General features: G+C 59.0%; 1 protein-coding gene across 2 annotated transcripts in view; it reads right to left on the bottom strand.

The window, feature by feature from the left end:
- The window catches only part of LOC144771821 (aldehyde dehydrogenase family 3 member B1-like), a 295,143-nt gene that overhangs the window by 85,282 nt on the left and 189,125 nt on the right, over positions 1 to 20,736 (bottom strand). For both annotated transcript variants that reach the window (XM_078656114.1, XM_078656156.1), the window contains one exon: positions 20,465 to 20,546. In XM_078656114.1, coding sequence (XP_078512240.1) covers positions 20,465 to 20,546 — 82 coding nt within the window. The remainder of the gene's footprint in view (positions 1 to 20,464; positions 20,547 to 20,736) is intronic.

The raw sequence follows: 20,736 nt of genomic DNA, 5'->3' as shown, positions 1-20,736 counted from the left end.
GGGCAGTGGCAGCAGAGGGCAAACAGGAGGGTCAGTGGAACCAAAGGGGCAGTGGCAGCAGAGGGCATACAGGAGGCTCAGTGGAACCAAAGGGGCAGTGGCAGCAGAGGGCAAACAGGAGGGTCAGTGGAACCAAAGGGGCAGTGGCAGCAGAGGGCAAACAGGAGGGTCAGTGGAACCAAAAGAGCAGTGGCAGCAGAGGGCAAACAGGAGAGTCAGTGGAACCAAAGGGGCAGTTGCAGCAGAGCGCAGGCAGGAGGGTCAGTGGAACCAAAGGGGCAGTGGCAGCAGAGGTCAAACAGGAGGGTCAGTGGAACCAAAGGGGCAGTGGCAGCAGAGGGCAAACAGGAGGGTCAGTGGAACCAAAGGGGCAGTGGCAGCAGAGGTCAAACAGGAGAGTCAGTGGAACCAAAGGGGCAGTGGCAGCAGAGGGCAAACAGGAGGGTCAGTGGAACCAAAGGGGCAGTGGCAGCAGAGGGCAAACAGGAGGGTCAGTGGAACCAAAGGGGCAGTGGCAGCAGAGGGCAAACAGGAGGGTCAGTGGAACCAAAGGGGCAGTGGCAGCAGAGGGCAAACAGGAGGGTCGGTGGAACCAAAGGGGCAGTGGCAGCAGAGGGCAAACAGGAGGGGCAGTGGAACCAAAGGGGCAGTGGCAGCAGAGGGCAAACAGGAGGGTCAGTGAAACCAAAGGGGCAGTGGCAGCAGAGGGCAAACAGGAGGGGCAGTGGAACCAAAGGGGCAGTGGCAGCAGAGGGCAAACAGGAGGGGCAGTGGAACCAAAGGGGCAGTGGCAGCAGAGGGCAAACAGGAGGGCCAGTGGAACCAAAGGGACAGTGAGAGCAGAGGGCAAACAGGAGGGGCAGTGGAACCAAAGGGGCAGTGGCAGCAGAGGGCAAACAGGAGGGTCAGTGGAACCAAAGGGGCAGTGGCAGCAGAGGGCAAACAGGAGGGTCAGTGGAACCACAGGGGCAGTGGCAGCAGAGGGCAAACAGGAGGGTCAGTGGAACCAAAGGAGCAGTGGCAGCAGAGGGCAAACAGGAGGGTCAGTGGAACCAAAGGGGCAGTGGCAGCAGAGGGCAAACAGGAGGGTCAGTGGAACCAAAGGGGCAGTGGCAGCAGAGGGCAAACAGGAGGGTCAGTGGAACCAAAGGGGCAGTGGCAGCAGAGGGCAGGCAGGAGGGTCAGCGGAACCACAGGGGCAGTGCCAGCAAAGGGCAGGCAGGAGGGTCAGTGGAACCAAAGGGGCAGTGGCAGCAGAGGGCAGGCAGGAGGGTCAGTGGAACCAAAGGGGCAGTGGCTGCAGAGGGCAAACAGGAGGGTCAGTGGAACCAAAGGGGCAGTGGCAGCAGAGGGCAAACAGGAGGGTCAGTGGAACCAAAGGGGCAGTGGCAGCAGAGGACAAACAGGAGGGTCAGTGGAACCAAAGGGGCATTGGCAGCAGAGGGCAAACAGGAGGGTCAGTGGAACCAAAGGGGCAGTGGCAGCAGAGGGCAAACAGGAGGGTCAGTGGAACCAAAGGGGCAGTGGCAGCAGAGGGCTCACAGGAGGGTCAGTGGAACCAAAGGGGCAGTGGCAGCAGAGGTCAAACAGGAGAGTCAGTGGAACCAAAGGGGCAGTGGCAGCAGAGGGCAAACAGGAGGGTCAGTGGAACCAAAGGGGCAGTGGCAGCAGAGGGCAAACAGGAGGGTCAGTGGAACCAAAGGGGCAGTGGCAGCAGAGGGCAAACAGGAAGGTCAGTGGAACCAAAGGGGCAGAGGCAGCAGAGGGCAAACAGGAGGGTCAGTGAAACCAAAGGGGCAGTGGCAGCAGGGGGCAAACAGGAGGGGGAGTGGAACCAAAGGGGCAGTGGCAGCAGAGGGCAAACAGGAGGGTCAGTGGAACCAAAGGGGCAGTGGCAGCAGAGGGCAGGCAGGAGGGTTAGTGGAACCAAAGGGGCAGGGGCAGCAGAGGGCAAACAGAAGGGTCAGTGGATCCAAAGGGGCAGTGGCAGCAGAGGGCAAACAGGAGGGGCAGTGGAATCAAAGGGGCAGTGGCAGCAGAGGGCAGGCAGAAGGGTCAGTGGAACCAAAGGGGCAGTGGCAGCAGAGGGCAGGCAGGAGGGGCAGTGGAACCAAAGGGGCAGTGTCAGCAGAGGGCAGGCAGGAGGGGCAGTGGAACCAAAGGGGCAGTGGCAGCAGAGGACAGGCAGGAGGGTCAGTGGAACCAAAGGGGCAGTGGCAGCAGAGGGCAGGCAGGAGGGTCAGTGGAACCAAAGGGGCAGTGGCAGCAGAGGGCAAACAGGAGGGTCAGTAGAACCAAAGGGGCAGTGGCAGCAGAGGGCAAACAGGAGGGTCGGTGGAACCAAAGGGGCAGTGGCGGCAGAGGGCAAACAGGAGGGGCAGTGGAACCAAAGGGGCAGTGGCAGCAGAGGGCAAACAGGAGGGTCAGTGGAACCAAAGGGGCAGTGGCAGCAGAGGGCAAACAGGAGGGGCAGTGGAACCAAAGGGGCAGTGGCAGCAGAGGGCAGGCAGGAGGGTCAGTGGAACCAAAGGGGCAGTGGCAGCAGAGGGCAGGCAGGAGGGTCAGTGGAACCAAAGGGGCAGTGGCAGCAGAGGACAGGCAGGAGGGTCAGTGGAACCAAAGGGGCAGTGGCAGCAGAGGGCAAACAGGAGGGTCAGTGGAACCAAAGGGGCAGTGGCAGCAGAGGGCAGGCAGGAGGGTCAGTGGAACCAAAGGGGTAGTGTCAGCAGAGGGCAGGCAGGAGGGTCAGTGGAACCAAAGGGGCAGTGGCAGCAGAGGACAGGCAGGAGGGTCAGTGGAACCAAAGGGGCAGTGGCAGCAGAGGACAGGCAGGAGGGTCAGTGGAACCAAAGGGGCAGTGGCAGCAGAGGGCAGGCAGGAGGGTCAGTGGAACCAAAGGGGCAGTGGCAGCAGAGGGCAAACAGGAGGGGCAGTGGAACCAAAGGGGCTGTGGCAGCAGAGGGCAAACAGGAGGGTCAGTGGAACCAAAGGGGCAGTGGCAGCAGAGGGCAGGCAGGAGGGTCAGTGGAACCAAAGGGGCAGTGGCAGCAGAGGGCAAACAGGAGGGGCAGTGGAACCAAAGGGGCAGTGGCAGCAGAGGGCAAACAGGAGGGTCAGTGGAACCAAAGGGGCAGTGGCAGCAGAGGGCAAACAGGAGGGTCAGTGGAACCAAAGGGGCAGTGGCAGCAGAGGGCAAACAGGAGGGTCAGTGGAACCAAAGGGGCAGTGGCAGCAGAGGGCATACAGGAGGGTCAGTGGAACCAAAGGGGCAGTGGCAGCAGAGGGCAAACAGGAGGGTCAGTGGAACCAAAGGGGCAGTGGCATCAGAGGGCAAACAGGAGGGTCAGTGGAACCAAAAGAGCAGTGGCAGCAGAGGGCAAACAGGAGGGGCAGTGGAACCAAAGGGGCAGTGGCAGCAGAGGGCAGGCAGGAGGGTCAGTGGAACCAAAGGGGCAGTGGCAGCAGAGGGCAGGCAGGAGGGTCAGTGGAACCAAAGGGGCAGTGGCAGCAGAGGGCAGGCAGGAGGGTCAGTGGAACCAAAGGGGCAGTGGCAGCAGAGGGCAGGCAGGAGGGTCAGTGGAACCAAAGGGGCAGTGGCAGCAGAGGGCAGGCAGGAGGGTCAGTGGAACCAAAGGGGCAGTGGCAGCAGAGGACAGGCAGGAGGGTCAGTGGAACCAAAGGGGCAGTGGCAGCAGAGGGCAGGCAGGAGGGTCAGTGGAACCAAAGGGGCAGTGGCAGCAGAGGGCACACAGGAGGGTCAGTGGAACCAAAGGGGCAGTGGCAGCAGAGGGCAGGCAGGAGGGTCAGTGGAACCAAAGGGGCAGTGGCAGCAGAGGGCATGCAGGAGGGTCAGTGGAACCAAAGGGGCAGTGGCAGCAGAGGGCAGGCAGGAGGGTCAGTGGAACCAAAGGGGCAGTGGCAGCAGAGGGCAGGCAGGAGGGTCAGTGGAACCACAGGGGCAGTGGCAGCAGAGGACAGGCAGGAGGGTCAGTGGAACCAAAGGGGCAGTGGCAGCAGAGGACAGGCAGGAGGGTCAGTGGAACCAAAGGGGCAGTGGCAGCAGAGGGCAGGCAGGAGGGTCAGTGGAACCAAAGGGGCAGTGGCAGCAGAGGGAAGGCAGGAGGGTCAGTGGAACCAAAGGGGCAGTGGCAGCAGAGGGCACACAGGAGGGTCAGTGGAACCAAAGGGGCAGTGGCAGCAGAGGGCAGGCAGGAGGGTCAGTGGAACCAAAGGGGCAGTGGCAGCAGAGGACAGGCAGGAGGGTCAGTGGAACCAAAGGGGCAGTGGCAGCAGAGGACAGGCAGGAGGGTCAGTGGAACCAAAGGGGCAGTGGCAGCAGAGGGCAGGCAGGAGGGTCAGTGGAACCAAAGGGGCAGTGGCAGCAGAGGGCACACAGGAGGGTCAGTGGAACCAAAGGGGCAGTGGCAGCAGAGGGCACACAGGAGGGTCAGTGGAACCAAAGGGGCAGTGGCAGCAGAGGGCAAACAGGAGGGGCAGTGGAACCAAAGGGGCAGTGGCAGCAGAGGGCAGGCAGGAGGGTCAGTGGAACCAAAGGGGCAGTGGCAGCAGAGGGCAGGCAGGAGGGTCAGTGGAACCAAAGGGGCAGTGGCAGCAGAGGGCAGGCAGGAGGGTCCGTGGAACCAAAGGGGCAGTGGCAGCAGAGGGCAGGCAGGAGGGTCAGTGGAACCAAAGGGGCAGTGGCAGCAGAGGGCAGGCAGGAGGGTCAGTGGAACCAAAGGGGCAGTGGCAGCAGAGGACACACAGGAGGGTCAGTGGAACCAAAGGGGCAGTGGCAGCAGAGGGCAGGCAGGAGGGTCAGTGGAACCAAAGGGGCAGTGGCAGCAGAGGGCACACAGGAGGGTCAGTGGAACCAAAGGGGCAGTGGCAGCAGAGGACAGGCAGGAGGGTCAGTGGAACCAAAGGGGCAGTGGCAGCAGAGGGCAGGCAGGAGGGTCAGTGGAACCAAAGGGGCAGTGGCAGCAGAGGGCAGGCAGGAGGGTCAGTGGAACCAAAGGGGCAGTGGCAGCAGAGGGCACACAGGAGGGTCAGTGGAACCAAAGGGGCAGTGGCAGCAGAGGGCACACAGGAGGGTCAGTGGAACCAAAGGGGCAGTGGCAGCAGAGGGCACACAGGAGGGTCAGTGGAACCAAAGGGGCAGTGGCAGCAGAGGTCAAAGAGGAGGTTCGGTGGAGCCCAAGGTGCAGTGGCTGCAGAGGGCAAACAGGATGGGCAGTGGAACCAAAGGGGCAGTGGCAGCAGAGGGCAAACAGGAGGGTCAGTGGAACCAAAGGGGTAGTTGCAGCAGAGGGCAAACAGGAGGGTCAGTGGAACCAAAGGGGCAGAGGGCAGGCAGGAGGGTCAGTGGAACCACAGGGGCAGTGGCAGCAGAGGGCAGGCAGGAGGGTCAGTGGAACCAAAGGGGCAGTGGCAGCAGAGGGCAGGCAGGAGGGTCAGTGGAACCAAAGGAGCAGTGGCAGCAGAGGGCAGGCAGAAGGGTCAGTGGAACCAAAGGGGCAGTGGCAGCAGAGGGCACACAGGAGGGTCAGTGGAACCAAAGGGGCATTGGCAGCAGAGGGCACACAGGAGGGTCAGTGGAACCAAATGGGCAGTGGCAGCAGAGGGCAGGCAGGAGGGTCCGTGGAACCAAAGGGGCAGTGGCAGCAGAGGGCAGGCAGGAGGGTCAGTGGAACCAAATGGGCAGTGGCAGCAGAGGGGAGGCAGGAGGGTCAGTGGAACCAAAGGGGCAGTGGCAGCAGAGGGCACACATGAGGGTCAGTGGAACCAAAGGAGCAGTGGCAGCAGAGGGCACACAGGAGGGTCAGTGGAACCAAAGGGGCAGTGGCCGCAGAGGGCACACAGGAGGGTCAGTGGAACCAAAGGGGCAGTGGCAGCAGAGGGCAAACAGGAGGGTCAGTGGAACCAAAGGGGCAGTGGCAGCAGAGGGCATACAGGAGGGTCAGTGGAACCAAAGGGGCAGTGGCAGCAGAGGGCAAACAGGAGGGTCAGTGGAACCAAAAGAGCAGTGGCAGCAGAGGGCAAACAGGAGAGTCAGTGGAACCAAAGGGGCAGTTGCAGCAGAGGGCAGGCAGGAGGGTCAGTGGAACCAAAGGGGCAGTGGCAGCAGAGGTCAAACAGGAGGGTCAGTGGAACCAAAGGGGCAGTGGCAGCAGAGGGCAAACAGGAGGGTCAGTGGAACCAAAGGGGCAGTGGCAGCAGAGGTCAAACAGGAGAGTCAGTGGAACCAAAGGGGCAGTGGCAGCAGAGGGCAGGCAGGAGGGTCAGTGGAACCAAAGGGGCAGTGGCAGCAGAGGACAGGCAGGAGGGTCAGTGGAACCAAAGGGGCAGTGGCAGCAGAGGGCAGGCAGGAGGGTCAGTGGAACCAAAGGGGCAGTGGCAGCAGAGGGCACACAGGAGGGTCAGTGGAACCAAAGGGGCAGTGGCAGCAGAGGGCACACAGGAGGGTCAGTGGAACCAAAGGGGCAGTGGCAGCAGAGGGCAAACAGGAGGGGCAGTGGAACCAAAGGGGCAGTGGCAGCAGAGGGCAGGCAGGAGGGTCAGTGGAACCAAAGGGGCAGTGGCAGCAGAGGGCAGGCAGGAGGGTCAGTGGAACCAAAGGGGCAGTGGCAGCAGAGGGCAGGCAGGAGGGTCCGTGGAACCAAAGGGGCAGTGGCAGCAGAGGGCAGGCAGGAGGGTCAGTGGAACCAAAGGGGCAGTGGCAGCAGAGGGCAGGCAGGAGGGTCAGTGGAATCAAAGGGGCAGTGGCAGCAGAGGGCACACAGGAGGGTCAGTGGAACCAAAGGGGCAGTGGCAGCAGAGGGCACACAGGAGGGTCAGTGGAACCAAAGGGGCAGTGGCAGCAGAGGGCACACAGGAGGGTCAGTGGAACCTAAGGGGCAGTGGCAGCAGAGGTCAAAGAGGAGGTTCGGTGGAGCCCAAGGGGCAGTGGCTGCAGAGGGCAAACAGGATGGGCAGTGGAACCAAAGGGGCAGTGGCAGCAGAGGGCAAACAGGAGGGTCAGTGGAACCAAAGGGGCAGTTGCAGCAGAGGGCAAACAGGAGGGTCAGTGGAACCAAAGGGGCAGAGGGCAGGCAGGAGGGTCAGTGGAACCACAGGGGCAGTGGCAGCAGAGGGCAGGCAGGAGGGTCAGTGGAACCAAAGGGGCAGTGGCAGCAGAGGGCAGGCAGGAGGGTCAGTGGAACCAAAGGAGCAGTGGCAGCAGAGGGCAGGCAGAAGGGTCAGTGGAACCAAAGGGGCAGTGGCAGCAGAGGGCACACAGGAGGGTCAGTGGAACCAAAGGGGCATTGGCAGCAGAGGGCACACAGGAGGGTCAGTGGAACCAAAGGGGCAGTGGCAGCAGAGGGCAGGCAGGAGGGTCCGTGGAACCAAAGGGGCAGTGGCAGCAGAGGGCAGGCAGGAGGGTCAGTGGAACCAAATGGGCAGTGGCAGCAGAGGGGAGGCAGGAGGGTCAGTGGAACCAAAGGGGCAGTGGCAGCAGAGGGCACACATGAGGGTCAGTGGAACCAAAGGAGCAGTGGCAGCAGAGGGCACACAGGAGGGTCAGTGGAACCAAAGGGGCAGTGGCAGCAGAGGGCACACAGGAGGGTCAGTGGAACCAAAGGGGCAGTGGCAGCAGAGGGCAAACAGGAGGGTCAGTGGAACCAAAGGGGCAGTGGCAGCAGAGGGCATACAGGAGGGTCAGTGGAACCAAAGGGGCAGTGGCAGCAGAGGGCAAACAGGAGGGTCAGTGGAACCAAAAGAGCAGTGGCAGCAGAGGGCAAACAGGAGAGTCAGTGGAACCAAAGGGGCAGTTGCAGCAGAGGGCAGGCAGGAGGGTCAGTGGAACCAAAGGGGCAGTGGCAGCAGAGGTCAAACAGGAGGGTCAGTGGAACCAAAGGGGCAGTGGCAGCAGAGGGCAAACAGGAGGGTCAGTGGAACCAAAGGGGCAGTGGCAGCAGAGGTCAAACAGGAGAGTCAGTGGAACCAAAGGGGCAGTGGCAGCAGAGGGCAGGCAGGAGGGTCAGTGGAACCAAAGGGGCAGTGGCAGCAGAGGACAGGCAGGAGGGTCAGTGGAACCAAAGGGGCAGTGGCAGCAGAGGGCAGGCAGGAGGGTCAGTGGAACCAAAGGGGCAGTGGCAGCAGAGGGCACACAGGAGGGTCAGTGGAACCAAAGGGGCAGTGGCAGCAGAGGGCACACAGGAGGGTCAGTGGAACCAAAGGGGCAGTGGCAGCAGAGGGCAAACAGGAGGGGCAGTGGAACCAAAGGGGCAGTGGCAGCAGAGGGCAGGCAGGAGGGTCAGTGGAACCAAAGGGGCAGTGGCAGCAGAGGGCAGGCAGGAGGGTCAGTGGAACCAAAGGGGCAGTGGCAGCAGAGGGCAGGCAGGAGGGTCCGTGGAACCAAAGGGGCAGTGGCAGCAGAGGGCAGGCAGGAGGGTCATTGGAACCAAAGGGGCAGTGGCAGCAGAGGGCAGGCAGGAGGGTCAGTGGAACCAAAGGGGCAGTGGCAGCAGAGGGCACACAGGAGGGTCAGTGGAACCAAAGGGGCAGTGGCAGCAGAGGGCAGGCAGGAGGGTCAGTGGAACCAAAGGGGCAGTGGCAGCAGAGGGCACACAGGAGGGTCAGTGGAACCAAAGGGGCAGTGGCAGCAGAGGACAGGCAGGAGGGTCAGTGGAACCAAAGGGGCAGTGGCAGCCGAGGGCAGGCAGGAGGGTCAGTGGAACTGTTAGACGGACCGGGAGGGTCGGCCGAGGATACGGGGAGAGGTCTCCGGGGAGAGCCGTCTCCAGTGAATCGTACAGACAAGTAACTTCCCCCCCACAGACGGACACCACACAATGATAAAGTTCAACGATACTTTATAGACAATTCTTCAAGTACGGTAGAATGGTACAAGGAGGTCTGGACTCAGGGGTCCCCTCTATTCTGGTCTCTGTTTGGGAAAAGGGTAGCGGGACAGTCTTGTTACCAAAAAGATGGAAAATAGCTCTCAATCCTCGAGCTCGGTGGTGTAGATGAACGGGCCGCGGCGGAGCCAGCAGGTCCCGAGATGGATGAAGGAAGACGACGGTCCGCGGCAGAGCCAGCAGGTCCCGATGAAGGTGGTGGTTACAAACGGTCCGCGGCCACGCCAGCAGGTCCCGACGATGATGAAGGATAGGGTGGTTCCCAAAGCCGCGGCAGCGCCAGCAGGCAAGACGAGGGTGCACAAGACAGAGCTACGGCAGCGCCAGTAGTCCGTCAAGGATGAGTTCTTCTTTGCGTCTCTCGACTCCAAGATACAACTGCCCTCCTGCTCTGGAGCTGCCCCAGTTATAGGGCTGGTGTGCTTTGATGTCCGGACCCTCGCACTTGGAGGTCGGGAGGTCCGGGATGAGGGGGTTCAGACACCCAGCAGGGGGGTGGAGCCAGCGCCCGGGGAGGCGATGGGCGAGCGGCACTTGGCGGGGGAGAGCCATCGACACCTCCTGCTCCCATTGACTGACCAAGTAGCCCGCTCACCTCCTGGGTGGATGTTGGTGCCGGAATGTCTGAGGCCTGGCCAGGCCCAGGGTTGAGGTCGATCGGGGGCCAGGCGGCCTCGTGGTGGAGTGTCCAAGATGGCGCCCAGGATGGGCGCGCAGGCCGGTAGTGGGTCGGCCTACGCGGTCAACAGGTTCGAGTGTAGGGGTCCCTGCGGGGACGGTGGACGTGCAATGGTGGTGTGTGGTACTTGCGTGGCTGGTTCGGGCCTGGTTGGGCCGGGGGAGAGCGGCCCTTCATGTGGCCTGTCCAACATGCGTCCCCCCCAGCTGAAGGCGGGGAGAGTTACCCATTCTCTTGGGGACTCTTCTCGTCGAGGCGGAAGAACCGGGACAGGCCATCTGCGTTGGCGTGATCGGGCCCAGGCCGATGTTCAACTGTGAAGTCCATCCCTTGTAGGGAGATGGACCAGCGTAGTAACTTCGGGTTTTCCCCCCGCATCTGCATCAGCCATTGCAGGGGTCGGTGGTCGGTCTGTACCCGAAAGGGTGTGCCAAAAAGGTAGGGCCGGAGCTTCTTGAGGGCCCATACCACCGCGAAGGCCTCCCTCTCTATGGTGCTCCAGCGTTGTTCCCGTGGTAGGAGTCGCCGGCTGATGAAGGCCACCGGCTGGTCATGGCCTTCGGTGTTCACTTGGGACAGGACTGCCCCAATGCCATGGTCGGAGGCATCCGTCTGGACGATGAACTCCCGGCTGTAGTCGGGGGCCTGGAGCACAGGGGCGGAGCACATGGCGGCTTTCAATTGTTCAAATGCAGCTTGACACTCTGGGGTCCAGTTGACTTTCTGGGGCTGATTTTTTGACGTGAGCTCTGTGAGGGGCCTCACGATAGTACCATAGTCTTTCACGAACCTTCGGTAATAGCCCGTGAGGCCCAGGAAGGCTCGTACCTCGGTCTGGGTAGTGGGGGGCTGCCAGGACTGGATGGCGGCAATTTTTAGCTGCAGAGGGGCCACCAGGCCGCTTCCCACCTGGTGCCCGAGGTAGGTTACAGACCCTTGCCCAATTTGACATTTGCTGGCCTTGATCGTGAGGCCAGCTTGCTGAAGGGCGTGCAGTACTGCTCGGAGGTGGTGGAGGTGCTCGGACCACTGGTTGCTGTATACAGCGATGTCGTCTAAGTAGGCGGCGCTGAATCCTTCGAGCCCCGCCAGGACCTGATTGACGAGCCGTTGGAACGTTGCTGGGGCATTCTTCATGCCGAAGGGCATGACTGTGAAATGGTAATGGCCATCGGGCGTGGAAAAGGCAGAACGTTCTTGTGCCCGGGGTGTGAGGCCGATTTGCCAGTAGCCCGCCGTCAGGTCGAAGATACTGAGGTAGCGGGCAGCTCCCATGCGGTCGATTAGTTCATCTGCCCAGGGGATGGGATGTGCGTCTGTCCTGGTGACCGCATTCAAGCCCCGGTAGTCGACGCAGAACCGGAGTTCTGGTGTGGTGCCGGGGGCAGCTGCTTTGGGGACCAGTACTACAGGGCTGGCCCAGGGGCTGTCTGAGGGCTCGATGACCCCGAGCGTGAGCATTTTGGCTACTTCCTCCTGGATGCAGGCCCGTACCCGATCTGGCACGCGGTAGGCCCGGTGGCGGATAGGGGGGCTGTCCCCCGTGTCCACATCGTGCGTACACCAGGAAGTGACACCTGGGGTGAGGGAGAACAGGCTGGCGAATTGTGACAGGAGAACTTGGCACTCCTGGTGTTGCTCTCGGGTGAGGGCCTCTGAGAGTCGGACCCCATCTACGGAACCGTCTTTCTCCCGCGTTCGTAGGAGGTCCGGGAGGGGCTCGGAGTCCTCTTCAGCCCCATTGTCTGTGGCCATCAGGAGGCTGAGTTCTGTCCGTACAAAGTGCGGTTTCAGTCTGTTAGCGTGGAGGACCCGGAGGGGGTTCCGGGAAGATTCCAAGTCGATGAGATAGGTAGCCGGACCCTTGCGCTCGACCACTTTGAAGGGCCCTGTCCACTTGTCTTGTAGGGCGCAGGGTTCGGTGGGGGACATCACCCATACCTGTTGCCCAGGTTCAAATTCGATGGAGGAGGCATTCCGGTCATACCACCTTTTCATGTCCTCCTGACTGGCCTCTAGGTTGGCTTTTGCTAGTTCTCGGAATCGCCGGGTCTGGTTGCGGAGTGTTAGGAGGTAGCGGAAAACATCTGGTGGGTTCTTTAGAGGGGGCATCTCCCAGCCTTCCTTAACTAGGCTGAGCGGCCCGCGCACGGGGTGTCCATATAGCAGTTCAAATGGGCTGAAGCCCAGGGACTTCTGGGGAACCTCTCGATATGCGAAGAGAAGGCACGGCAACAGTACATCCCACTGGCGACGGAGGGGCTCTTCCAACCCCCCGATCATCCCTTTGAGCGTGCGGTTGAACCGCTCAACGAGTCCGTTTCCTTGAGGGTGATAGGGGGTCGTGAACCGGTAGGTAACCCCGCACTGTTGCCAGAGAGATTTCATATATTTCGAAATAAAGTTCGTGCCTCTGTCACTGACGACCTCCCGGGGGAAGCCCACCCGGGAGAAGATCCCCATCAGAGCCCGGCCGACTACCGGGGCTGTCACAGTCCGCAGGGGAACAGCCTCCGGGTAGCGGGTGGCGTGGTCCACTAGCACCAGGATGAATCGATGGCCTTGTTTTGTGCGCGGGTCCAGGGGCCCTACGATATCGATTCCGACCCTCTCGAACGGGGTGGTGACCACGGGAAAAGGTTGCAGGGGGGCTTTCAGTTTGCGGCCGCTCTTCCCACTGGCTTGGCACGTGGGGCAAGATCGGCAATGCTGGTGTACATTGTCCCTCATTTTGGGCCAGAAGAAGTGGGTCACCAGGCGGCTATAGGTTTTGTCTTGACCCAAGTGTCCTGCCAGGGGGACATCGTGGGCCAGGTTTAGCAGAAAGTCTCTAAAACGGAGGGGTACCACTAGGACTCGGCTGGCCCCCAGCTCCGCGATTCTTTGCTCACTGTACAGCAGATCATTGTCCCAGTAGACCCAGTGAGTTCCGGAGGTATCCCCTGCGCTTTGGGCTAGCGCTTGCTGGCGGAGTCCCTCGAGGGAGGGACAGGTCTTTTGTTCTTGGCGAAATTGTTCTTGCGTGGGCCCCCCCTCTTGAGGCCACTGGTCGAGGTTAGCGAGGTCTGGAGGTTGAGCTGGTTCGGGGGGGACGTCACGGTCGGTGGTTTCGGCGGGGGCGACCGGAGGCGGTGGCGCCGGCCATTCGAGTTCCTCTGGGCGGGTGTTGGCACGGGCGGTCATGGACCGGGTGGTGACGCACGCCCAGTCCGGGACGCCCAGCATCCCCAGGTGCTCTTTTCGTTCGACTGCTGCCCATGGAGAGCTTTCCAGGTCATTACCCAGGAGGCAGTCTACGGGGGCATCATCTCGGACCGTCACCTTCAACATGCCGGAGACCCCTCCCCATTCGAAGGGGACGCAGGCCATCCGACACAGACTTTCTGAGTTATCGGCTGAACGTACAGGGCAGAGAATGTTTGGTAAGTATTGTTCGGGGGTCACCAGGTGACAGCGGACGGCTGTTACACTGGCCCCAGTGTCACGAAGGGCTTCAGCCCGGCGTCCATTGATGCCCACCCATTGGCTGTACTTCTGGGTATTAGCGGGTAGGGGGACCCGCGGGACCATGTCTCTCCCCCCTAGGCAGGCGAGAGCCATGGCGGCTGGCTCCCATTCTTGGTGTTCCTGTTCATATTCTTCTTGTTCCTCTGAGATCCGTTCCTCCCCCAGAGCAGCAGCGGCTACTTGGCGGGGTCTTGGGCTCTGGTACTGGGGGCAGTTTGGGTCGTTTGCATAGTGTCCGACTCGTTGACATCGATGGCAGGTAACATTGGCTCGATGTCCCGGTCGCGCTGGGGTGCTGCCCCGGTTGGCCGGGGGGGTGGGGCTGGTAGTGGGGGTGACCGGAGCGTTGCTTCTTCCGCGTCCTTGGCCTCCACCTCCTCGGGGACGGTGCTGACCATTGTTGTTCCGGTTCTGTTCGGAGGACCCATTTCGACTCACTCTGGTGATCTCCCACCGGTCTGCTTCGGCTGCGAGCTGCCGGGGATCCGTTAACTTGCTGTCGAGGAGGTGCTGGCGAAGTTCAATGAAGCAATTGTTCGACAGATGCTCCCATACCATAAGATTGAACAGTTGTTCGTAGGTTGTGACCTTGCTTCCTTTGATCCAGCCCTCGAAGGCTCGGCTAAAGTAATTGACATAGTCCACCCAAGTTGTACCTGGGATGCGGGTGCAGTCTCGGAACCTCTGACGGTACATCTCGGGTGTGAGGCCATAGCGGGTGAGGAGTGCAGCTTTCATATGGTCATAGGAGGTCATCTGCTGGTCCGGGAGTTGCAGCAGGGCGTCGCGGCCCTCATTGAGGAATCTCCCCCACAGACCGGCCCCCCAATCGCTTCTATCGATCCGGTGTGCAGTCATAGCGATTTCATAGGCCTTAAACCATTGCTGGATGTCGTCCTCTCGGAAGTATTCTCGAACGACATCCTTGGGGATGTGTACCTTCTTCTCTGTTGCCCCTGGAGTGTGGGGTTGCTCGGGCACCCCTGTTTCTTTATTCTGTTTGCGTAGGTCGATTTCAGCTAATTTCCGCTCATGTTCATATGCCAGTTTCTTTTCCTCGAGCTCCCTTTGTCTCTGTTTCTCCTCTCTTTCTTCTCGGAGACGCAGGTGCTCTAAGTTGATTTTCTGTTCGGCCAACTTTAGTTCAACGTCCATTTTGAGCCGGGCCATTTCCAGCTCGTGTAGTCGGGTTCTTTCTCGTTCCTGGATCTCGTCTGGCGAGAGACCCGTTCTTCGTTCTTCAGGGGCCATGGGGGTTTGTGCTGCGATGTCTTGATCGGGGGTTCCGGCAGCCCCGGTTTCTGCCCAAGATTCCAGGGCCTGCTTAAAGTCATCTTTGGTATTTAGTCCGGTGGTAGCGATACCTAATTCGATACAGAACTGTTTAAGTTCACGATGGCTGTACTCGCCCAATTTCTCCATCTGGAATTTCTCCGTTGATCCGCTGTCTTTAGTTGACATCGTGATTCGCCGTGGGGTGAGCTACTCTCTGTACGGTTTATGCGGTGATTCGGATCCCGTCGCTGACCACCAATGTTAGACGGACCGGGAGGGTCGGCCGAGGATACGGGGAGAGGTCTCCGGGGAGAGCCGTCTCCAGTGAATCGTACAGACAAGTAACTTCCCCCCCACAGACGGACACCACACAATGATAAAGTTCAACGATACTTTATAGACAATTCTTCAAGTACGGTAGAATGGTACAAGGAGGTCTGGACTCAGGGGTCCCCTCTATTCTGGTCTCTGTTTGGGAAAAGGGTAGCGGGACAGTCTTGTTACCAAAAAGATGGAAAATAGCTCTCAATCCTCGAGCTCGGTGGTGTAGATGAACGGGCCGCGGCGGAGCCAGCAGGTCCCGAGATGGATGAAGGAAGACGACGGTCCGCGGCAGAGCCAGCAGGTCCCGATGAAGGTGGTGGTTACAAACGGTCCGCGGCCACGCCAGCAGGTCCCGACGATGATGAAGGATAGGGTGGTTCCCAAAGCCGCGGCAGCGCCAGCAGGCAAGACGAGGGTGCACAAGACAGAGCTACGGCAGCGCCAGTAGTCCGTCAAGGATGAGTTCTTCTTTGCGTCTCTCGACTCCAAGATACAACTGCCCTCCTGCTCTGGAGCTGCCCCAGTTATAGGGCTGGTGTGCTTTGATGTCCGGACCCTCGCACTTGGAGGTCGGGAGGTCCGGGATGAGGGGGTTCAGACACCCAGCAGGGGGGTGGAGCCAGCGCCCGGGGAGGCGATGGGCGAGCGGCACTTGGCGGGGGAGAGCCATCGACACCTCCTGCTCCCATTGACTGACCAAGTAGCCCGCTCACCTCCTGGGTGGATGTTGGTGCCGGAATGTCTGAGGCCTGGCCAGGCCCAGGGTTGAGGTCGATCGGGGGCCAGGCGGCCTCGTGGTGGAGTGTCCAAGATGGCGCCCAGGATGGGCGCGCAGGCCGGTAGTGGGTCGGCCTACGCGGTCAACAGGTTCGAGTGTAGGGGTCCCTGCGGGGACGGTGGACGTGCAATGGTGGTGTGTGGTACTTGCGTGGCTGGTTCGGGCCTGGTTGGGCCGGGGGAGAGCGGCCCTTCATGTGGCCTGTCCAACAGGAACCAAAGGGGCAGTGGCAGCAGAGGGCAGGCAGGAGGGTCAGTGGAACCAAAGGGGCAGTGGCAGCAGAGGGCACACAGGAGGGTCAGTGGAACCAAAGGGGCAGTGGCAGCAGAGGGCACACAGGAGGGTCAGTGGAACCAAAGGGGCAGTGGCAGCAGAGGGCACACAGGAGGGTCAGTGGAACCAAAGGGGCAGTGGCAGCAGAGGTCAAAGAGGAGGTTCGGTGGAGCCCAAGGGGCAGTGGCTGCAGAGGGCAAACAGGATGGGCAGTGGAACCAAAGGGGCAGTGGCAGCAGAGGGCAAACAGGAGGGTCAGTGGAACCAAAGGGGCAGTTGCAGCAGAGGGCAAACAGGAGGGTCAGTGGAACCAAAGGGGCAGAGGGCAGGCAGGAGGGTCAGTGGAACCACAGGGGCAGTGGCAGCAGAGGGCAGGCAGGAGGGTCAGTGGAACCAAAGGGGCAGTGGCAGCAGAGGGCAGGCAGGAGGGTCAGTGGAACCAAAGGAGCAGTGGCAGCAGAGGGCAGGCAGAAGGGTCAGTGGAACCAAAGGGGCAGTGGCAGCAGAGGGCACACAGGAGGGTCAGTGGAACCAAAGGGGCATTGGCAGCAGAGGGCACACAGGAGGGTCAGTGGAACCAAAGGGGCAGTGGCAGCAGAGGGCAGGCAGGAGAGTCCGTGGAACCAAAGGGGCAGTGGCAGCAGAGGGCAGGCAGGAGGGTCAGTGGAACCAAATGGGCAGTGGCAGCAGAGGGGAGGCAGGAGGGTCAGTGGAACCAAAGGGGCAGTGGCAGCAAAGGGCACACATGAGGGTCAGTGGAACCAAAGGAGCAGTGGCAGCAGAGGGCACACAGGAGGGTCAGTGGAACCAAAGGGGCAGTGGCAGCAGAGGGCACACAGGAGGGTCAGTGGAACCAAAGGGGCAGTGGCAGCAGAGGGCAAACAGGAGGGTCAGTGGAACCAAAGGGGCAGTGGCAGCAGAGGGCATACAGGAGGGTCAGTGGAACCAAAGGGGCAGTGGCAGCAGAGGGCAAACAGGAGGGTCAGTGGAACCAAAAGAGCAGTGGCAGCAGAGGGCAAACAGGAGAGTCAGTGGAACCAAAGGGGCAGTTGCAGCAGAGGGCAGGCAGGAGGGTCAGTGGAACCAAAGGGGCAGTGGCAGCAGAGGTCAAACAGGAGGGTCAGTGGAACCAAAGGGGCAGTGGCAGCAGAGGGCAAACAGGAGGGTCAGTGGAACCAAAGGGGCAGTGGCAGCAGAGGTCAAACAGGAGAGTCAGTGGAACCAAAGGGGCAGTGGCAGCAGAGGGCAGGCAGGAGGGTCAGTGGAACCAAAGGGGCAGTGGCAGCAGAGGGCAAACAGGAGGGTCAGTGGAACCAAAGGGGCAGTGGCAGCAGAGGGCAAACAGGAGGGTCAGTGGAACCAAAGGGGCAGTGGCAGCAGAGGGCAAACAGGAGGGTCGGTGGAACCAAAGGGGCAGTGGCAGCAGAGGGCAAACAGGAGGGGCAGTGGAACCAAAGGGGCAGTGGCAGCAGAGGGCAAACAGGAGGGTCAGTGAAACCAAAGGGGCAGTGGCAGCAGAGGGCAAACAGGAGGGGCAGTGGAACCAAAGGGGCAGTGGCAGCAGAGGGCAAACAGGAGGGGCAGTGGAACCAAAGGGGCAGGTGCAGCAGAGGGCAGGCAGGAGGGTCAGCGGAACCACAGGGGCAGTGGCAGCAGAGGGCAGGCAGGAGGGTCAGTGGAACCAAAGGGGCAGTGGCAGCAGAGGGCAGGCAGGAAGGTCAGTGGAACCAAAGGGGCAGTGGCTGCAGAGGGCAAACAGGAGGGTCAGTGGAACCAAAGGGGCAGTGGCAGCAGAGGGCAAACAGGAGGGTCAGTGGAACCAAAGGGGCAGTGGCAGCAGAGGGCAAACAGGAGGGTCAGTGGAACCAAAGGGGCAGTGGCAGCAGAGGGCAAACAGGAGGGTCAGTGGAACCAAAGGGGCAGTGGCAGCAGAGGGCAAACAGGAGGGTCAGTGGAACCAAAGGGGCAGTGGCAGCAGAGGGCAAACAGGAGGGTCAGTGGAACCAAAGGGGCAGTGGCAGCAGAGGGCAGGCAGGAGGGTCAGTGGAACCAAAGGGGCAGTGGCAGCAGAGGGCAAACAGGAGGGTCAGTGGAACCGAAGGGGCAGTGGCCGCAGAGGACAAACAGGAGGGTCAGTGGAACCAAAGGGGCAGTGGCAGCAGAGGGCAAACAGGAGGGTCAGTGGAACCAAAGGGGCAGTGGCAGCAGAGGGCAGGCTGCAGGGTCAGTGGAACCAAAGGGGCAGTGGCAGCAGAGGGCAAACAGGTAGGGAGGGAGAAGGGGCACGCGCATGATAAATGAGGGGGCTAGGGGGCTTAGTGAGAGGGACAGGGACTGCAATGGAGGGCAGTGACAGCACAGAGGCAATGGCAGTACAACATGCCAGGTGGGAGGGACAGACACAAGGAGAATGGACGGAAGGGGGGCAGACACGGCAACAAAGGGCAGTGGAACCAGAGGGGCGGGACAGCACAACAGCACAAGGAGTGAGGGGCAAAGGAATGCAGATAGACAACAAAGGGGGGGGGCAGGAACCAGAAGCACCAACAGAGAGTGGCAGAATGGGACAGTGGCAGCACAACAAACCAGGGAGGGGGATTGCAGGATACAGGGGGGGGATACAGGAGAGCAGCAACAGAAGGCAGTGGCAGCTCAGGGACATCACAACATATAGCAATATCCTTACTCCCCAGGGCCATTGGAAAACTTTTGCCACAGCAGAAACAGAGTAGTCTCTGCCATGGTCAAACCGAAGGTCCGCCACCCGTAGATTGGGCAAGCGAACTGCTATATTGGCAGGGAGACTACGGGTCCGATTCACAGAACTAACTTAAGACAAAATCCTAAACTTACTACTTTTGGTATTCACAGAACTTAGGATTTTGTCTTAAGTTTGTCTTAAGACAGACTTAAGACAAACTTAAGACAAAATCCTAAATTCTGTGAATACCAAAAGTAGTAAGTTTAGAGTTTTGTCTTAAGTTAGTTCTGTGAATCAGGCCCAATATGTCCAGCTGCCCAATTTAGATGGGCAGACATGTAGACATTTTTTTACAGTCCACCACTGCCAGGCAAACCCTGGCGGTGAGGAACAGTAAAATGTTAATAATGCCCCACCACCCCCGCCATGGAAGATGGGAGTATTATTTTTTTATTTTGAATAAGAAAATCCGAGTTTTCTTTTTCAAATTTGTGGTTGGCCATTTAAACAGTTCTCGCACAACTAGATGTCCGTGGTTGATGTTTTGATCGTTTAGGCGCTGGTTTTTACTAAAAACAACTTTCAAAAGTCATAACTCTGGTTCTACTGATTAGAGTTTTGTTGCTTTGGTGTCAAATCGTTTTTTAAAAATGTTCTCTATTTTTCGGGTTTTTGTGAGATTTTTCTTGTGCTGTATTTTCACTTTATTGCTGTTTGCGTGCTGTATAAATACTTTATACATTGCGCTTAAGTTAAGCCTCGCTGCTTTTTTGTGCCAAACTAGCCTGGGTTTTGTGGTTCACCATGCAAGGGATTGTGTCCGTTGCTTACAGGCCAGTCAACCAACAACCCAATTTCTCACAGCTGTTTGGTGAATCAGTCAGCCTGCTATGGAGTGCTTGCATTGCAGTGCATGATGAATATTTTACATTTCAAGAGTACACCTAGTTATCACACATTCAATTATTTATCTCAAAGATGCACTGCACACAGAAAGTAATTGTTCTTGGTTTTGTCAGTGCAGCAGGCAGTTTTGATTAGGCCTTAAAATGCAAGCCAGATATATTGGTTTGCCAATGCTCCTTTTAACAGGGAGAAAAGATGGCTGGCCGCTTGTACCTTCTCACACTACCTACAACAGTATCTTAAGTATGTGCGGGGCATATCAACAAGCGGCAGCAATAATTATCGCTGGCTGCTCTTAGCGTGAGGATTTGTAACGCAGTCTATCGCAGATAATTGTCGCCGTGCTAGCGCTGTATTAACAAAGCATAGTGCAATCGTTGATAAGTATTCCAGTGCTCGCGATGTTTTCCATGGAACATCACTGGTTTACCAGCGATATTCCATGGAAAACAGCAATATCCTTGGTGATAGGGCCTATGGTCTTAGCCACACAATCCACCCCCCCATGTTAGGTATGCCTTAGTCAGGAATTTAACAGACGTTAAATTCCTGCGTTAAGGAAAACTTAACGTGATTTTAAATATCGCTAACCCTCGTTGTTAATATGACGAAGCTGGGTTAGCGATATTTACCCAAGGGAGTCTTGTCAGACATGCCTCCTTTGCATCTCATTAGCAATGCGATGGGAGGCATGCTGACAAGGAGCGCTAATGCAAGGATACACGTGCGAACGTGTCCTTGCTGATAATGTGATGCAATAATATTATCGACGGGACGAAACCAACCACCAAAATGAGACTTGACAGCACTTGCCATTTCAGGTCAAATCATGCTAAAGAGGCCTCTGGTGCAAATAGTAATCTTCACATTTTCAGCAGAAAATGTTAAATTAAGAAATTACTTTATATGTTTTTTTGTGTTGTTTGTAATGAGGCTTTTGTCAAAATGTTCTCATTCAGATTACACAATGACAACAATGATAGGCTGCTCTGATCAATGACAAAGTAATTAGTGTGTTGTATAGTAAATGCATACCACGTTGACCAATTATGAGGAACCAACTGCAACACAACAAGCATTCCAGGGAAGCGATACATGCTAAAGGGGAGATCTGAACTCACCTGTGAAGAAAATGTAATCAAACTTGTTCTCCAGCAGCTGAGTGGTTTCCTGGGGTCCTCCGCACACCACAGCAAAACATTCCTAAGAAGTCACAAGAGAGTAGTATAAGTACTCACTGCTCTATGCATTGACAACAAACCTATCCAAAAAAGTTTGTATCCACAGGCCCTCACCCCCCACACCCTTCCTCCCAGGAACAAGCAGTGACCCTGTCATATGCTGCGCCGACACAACCAAAATCAGAACACTTTTCAAGATTGCCAAATATTGG

The sequence above is a fragment of the Lissotriton helveticus genome, chromosome 1_1 (assembly GCF_964261635.1).
Source record: "Lissotriton helveticus chromosome 1_1, aLisHel1.1, whole genome shotgun sequence".
In the NCBI taxonomy this organism is placed as follows: Eukaryota; Metazoa; Chordata; class Amphibia; order Caudata; family Salamandridae; genus Lissotriton; species Lissotriton helveticus.
Note: the sequence above shows the minus strand (reverse complement) of the source record. Positions and strands in the feature narration are given on the sequence as shown.